The sequence below is a fragment of the Corvus brachyrhynchos genome, unplaced genomic scaffold, assembly GCF_000691975.1.
Source record: "Corvus brachyrhynchos isolate BGI_N302 unplaced genomic scaffold, ASM69197v1 scaffold716, whole genome shotgun sequence".
NCBI classification, from domain to species: Eukaryota; Metazoa; Chordata; class Aves; order Passeriformes; family Corvidae; genus Corvus; species Corvus brachyrhynchos.
The window spans coordinates 1-4045 of record NW_008238433.1 but is presented as its reverse complement, the minus strand read 5'-3'; the positions used below and the strand labels follow the sequence as shown (position 1 = coordinate 4045).

The 4045-nt window shown below is 55.4% G+C and overlaps 1 protein-coding gene across 1 annotated transcript in view; it reads right to left on the bottom strand.

The window, feature by feature from the left end:
- LOC108447190 (serine/threonine-protein kinase PAK 3-like) overlaps positions 1-4039 on the bottom strand; it is an 8807-nt gene extending 4768 nt beyond the window's left edge. Inside the window, exons 1-5 of the mRNA XM_017736443.1 lie at positions 3806-4039; positions 2817-2854; positions 2212-2334; positions 1262-1409; positions 500-563 (exon numbers count right to left, since the gene is read on the bottom strand). Coding sequence (XP_017591932.1) covers positions 500-563; positions 1262-1409; positions 2212-2334; positions 2817-2854; positions 3806-3884 — 452 coding nt within the window. The 5' untranslated portion in view covers positions 3885-4039. The remainder of the gene's footprint in view (positions 1-499; positions 564-1261; positions 1410-2211; positions 2335-2816; positions 2855-3805) is intronic.
- Positions 4040-4045: the final 6 nt, after the last annotated feature.

Below are 4045 nucleotides of genomic sequence, written 5' to 3'. Positions count from 1 at the left end.
ACAACAGCCCACCAGCCCTCTGCTGTGCAGGGCGTCCAGGAGAAAACTGAGGCCCAACGTCAACACAAAGGGCTGCTACAAATCTCCAAGGCACACGCCCCATTAGTTCCGTTCCCAACCCAAGGGGGACTCCGTCCGCGTGCGCGCGCGCGCGCGCATGTGGAAAAACTGGAGAAGAAGAACTTGGAAAACTCTGCCTTTGAGAAGTGTTATCTGCCAGCTCTCAGGTGACAAGGTGCTCTGTTAGGCCGGCATAACGTGGCAGGGGCAGGAGATCTTCCAGGTCCTGCTCCTTGTCGCAAGCAAGGCAGACATCGCCAGCACCAGGTTGTCTTTGATGATGCCTTCTGACTGCTCTGACTGAGCAGTCCTGAGAGGTGACAGGAAGGTAAAGCCGGAGTCTGACCGTGTTTGCAGCTTGCCTGACTTCACGCTTGACACTAACACCGGCCAAAGACCGGGCCCACGGTTTTGCATAAGGAGCAGGCGTCAGACTCACCCGCGTCCAAGTTCTTCAAACGCCGAGTATTTCCTCCTCGGCTCGCCCAGACTCACAATGCTCCCTGAAAGACAAAAGCAGTGCAAGGTGCTCACTTTCAAAGGGAGATGCCGCTCCCTAGATGATCCAAGATGCAGCCCCACTGTCGGGTGCTCTGTGCCCTTTGGAGTCACTTGGCTTCCAGCCGCTGAGAACAGTGAGCAGGAGGGCGGTCTTCTCCACCTTTCAGCAGCTGGCCTTTCCAAGAAGGACTTCACGGCTTTCAAGCACAGCAGCTCATGTGATAACCCAGAACGATGGACCTTCAAGAACTGGGCCCTCAGAGTGGAGGACGGGCCTCCGAAGCCTCTGCACTGGCACCTGCCGTCACCGGCAGGGCCACTTAGGAGAACAACATGCACCAGTGAGCGGAGGAGTGAGAACAGTCGTAGAAACGGCAGCCAGAGAATAGCTGGGGCCGGAGAGCTCCCTGGGGCCTAGCCAGCCGCTAGGTGCCAGCCTTCTGCTCAACAGAAACAATCTCTGCTTTTGTCTTTGGCACAGAAGGCAGCCCAGGCAAAGCCAAGCCAGTGCCGGCTGCCCTCAGAGGCAGCGGCAACACACCGAGCGCTCTCTTGCTGCCTCAAAGCACAGCAACAGGCTCTTGTAGGGAGGCCTAAACGCCTCTGTGACACTAAACCGAGGAGGAACTTGTGGCACAGCCAATACAGAGACACGCAGAAAACACACCGCTCTGGCAGACCAGAAATACAGCAGACGTACTCAGTCTCTTCAGGCTCTGCTCCTCTCTCATCTCCAGCTGCTGGGCTGGGCTGCTGGACGAAGTGCTGGCACGTGGAGGAGTGCTGGCTGCTGCAGACCGTGCTGGTGCAGCGGCACGTTGAACGGCAGAGCGCGCGTCAAGAAAGAGCTGGGACAAGAAAGGATTGCCCGTCACAAAGGCGGCCGGCACAGATACCCCGGAGAGCACACGGCAAAAGGAAGGCTGTCAGCCACCGCCAGGCCTCTTTGGCTGGGGGGGTTTTGCATGTCCCCTTCTCAAAGGCAACGGGCAAACCCCAAAGGCTGCTGCGATACAGCAGCACATGGCCGGTTTCATGCTCCATTTTTTCGATTTTCTGCAAGACGACTGCTCTGACCAGAAGGCCAGAGTCTACGTTGTGCCTGAAGCTAATTGGTCCCTCCCAGGGGCCAGTGTCTCCTAAGTATCCTGCAAGGCTGTCAACTGCGTCTTTGGACCGCTCTGTCCGCTGACCCCAGGGCGCCTGTGCCAACACCGTGCACCAAGGGGCTCACTTCTACGCTGGCAACAATTTAAAGGCACAATGCTGCCTCTCGTCTGACCCCGAGAGACATTCTCAGGCCCTCTCAGCGTCCCAGCAAAATGGTGCCTCAATTTAAAATTTTAAAATTTAAAAACAGCCATTTGCCAGGGGTCCCTGGCCTGGCTGAAGCAGCACTACGTCATGGCAGGCACACAGCCCCCAGCATCTTCAGGCACGAGCGGCAAGGGCTGGCTCGTCAGAAACTTGAAGCTCGGCCCTGCACCAAAGGCAGTGCCAAGCACAGGTGCCACTTACTGGCTCTGCACGTTCAGGCTGTGGATGGGCAACAGATGGAGGCTTCTTGTCATTTGGCTCCTCTTCAGGCTCTTCAGAAACTTGAAGCTCGGCCCTGCACCAAAGGCAGTGCCAACCACAGGTGCCACTTACTGGCTCTGCACGTTCAGGCCGTGGATGGACAACAGCTGGAGGTTTCTTGTCCTTTTGCTCCTCTTCAGCCTCTTCCTCAGCAAGAGAGGGAGCCGGAGGAGATGCTGACCCTGCTGGTGAGCCCTGCTGACAGACAGCAGCGAGAGGGACAGGGAGCAGCCAGTCCTTTAGGAGCTGCTCTCTTGTCAGCTCCGTAAGCTGGTTTCTTTTCACCCAGACTAAGGGGAAATCATAAACTTGGCTACAAGTGGGATTCTGAGTCGTGAAATTCACCCTCTTAAGGTGGGCAAATTAGGTGGTGCTCCGTCTTGCTGTGCATTTGATCTTCCGCCCTGGCTAGACTCAGCAAGCGAGCTTCCGCCCTGGCTAGAATCAGCAAGACACCTTTGGCCTGCCACACTTGCCTTTCATCTCTTGAAAGGCTCTTCAATGGGAAATTAGGAAAGAGCCGGTGCTCCCTTCGCTACTGCTGGTGCCAACACCGACTTGGGCTTTCTTGCCGCCTCCCAGGCTGGCACTCTACACCCTACCGCAGCAGGCCAAGCTCACAGCTTGCTGCACAATTCTTACACACCAGCAGCGTCACAGGTTCCTTTGCCACTCACCAAAGGACGGGCTTGTCTCCATCCGCGTGTGAGGTGACCTGCAGCGAGCAAGGGAAAAGGAGCCAGATGCCGTTAGAAAAGTGCCTGTGCTGGGGAGTCCCACAGGACAAGTCAGTCCCAACAGAGAGCATTTTCCTTTCCCAACATCCCTCCGCGAGCATCACAAGATTTTCCCATGGCAAGCAAGAGAACAACAAGGACACTATACTAGGCTCTCTCTACTTTTGTCGCTGAAGAAATAGAAACACGATCACAGAAATGCCAGGTGTTCTTTAAGTCAGAGCTTCTGTTCTGCCCAACAGCTCAAGCAGCTTTTTCCTCTTCTCTTTCCTGTGAGCTCTCTTTTCTGGGATTTTGGTTTTGTTTTGGTTGGTTGGTTTTTTTAAATAAATTGCATGCACTAATTCCCATCAAGAGGCTGCAAATGATAGCCCAGGAAAGCTTCCACAAAGGGCCCCACAGCTGTGGCGGTTCTCTTCTAAAGCAGCCCAGGAACAGCTCCTGGCTTCAGGAGCAAACCCTAACCAGTTAGGAGCTTGCACTTCATGGCCAAGGGAATCGCTCTCGTGGCACACCGTAAAGGGTCACAGCAGAGAGCCAAGGCCTCTAATGGCAGGATTTGGAGCAAAAAATGCTTTCCCTCACTCCTGGGGAATTTTTAGAAGTACTTGTCAGGCTCCCTCCCAGCCTGCAATTTGCAGGTTGCCTCGGTTGAAGCAGCAAGCTGAGGAAACCACAGCCTCCAATGCCACGCGCTCTCCCGTGGAGGGAACGCAACCCCTGCAGGCTACGTTGCAAACACTCTCCACCCGCCAGCGAGTGCAGACACCCCCTTTTTAGCTGATGCTGTTGGCAGGAGCTTTAGCAAAGGAGCGGCATCTTAATGGCACCTTTGCTCCCAAATCAGCTTCATCACTACAAACGAGCATAAAGAGCAAAGTGAAGCAAAAGCCGTGTGATGGCTACCGCCAGGATAAACCTTTACTTACGAGTCAGGTGGGTCAGGAAGTAGCCTGAATATGCCACAGAAAAACCCGTGCAAACCGCGGCACAGACTTGCCCTATCATTCTAGCAGTGCTGTGCGGGTTTGCACACTGAATGCCACCCGGGGGAAAAAACCAAGACTCCTCTCGGGGTGCAGGCCGTCTGCTGAGAACGCCTCGGTCACGAAGCTCCTCCTGCAGCGAGCAAGCCGAAGAGCTGCTCTGGACAACGAGGCCTCGCGCGC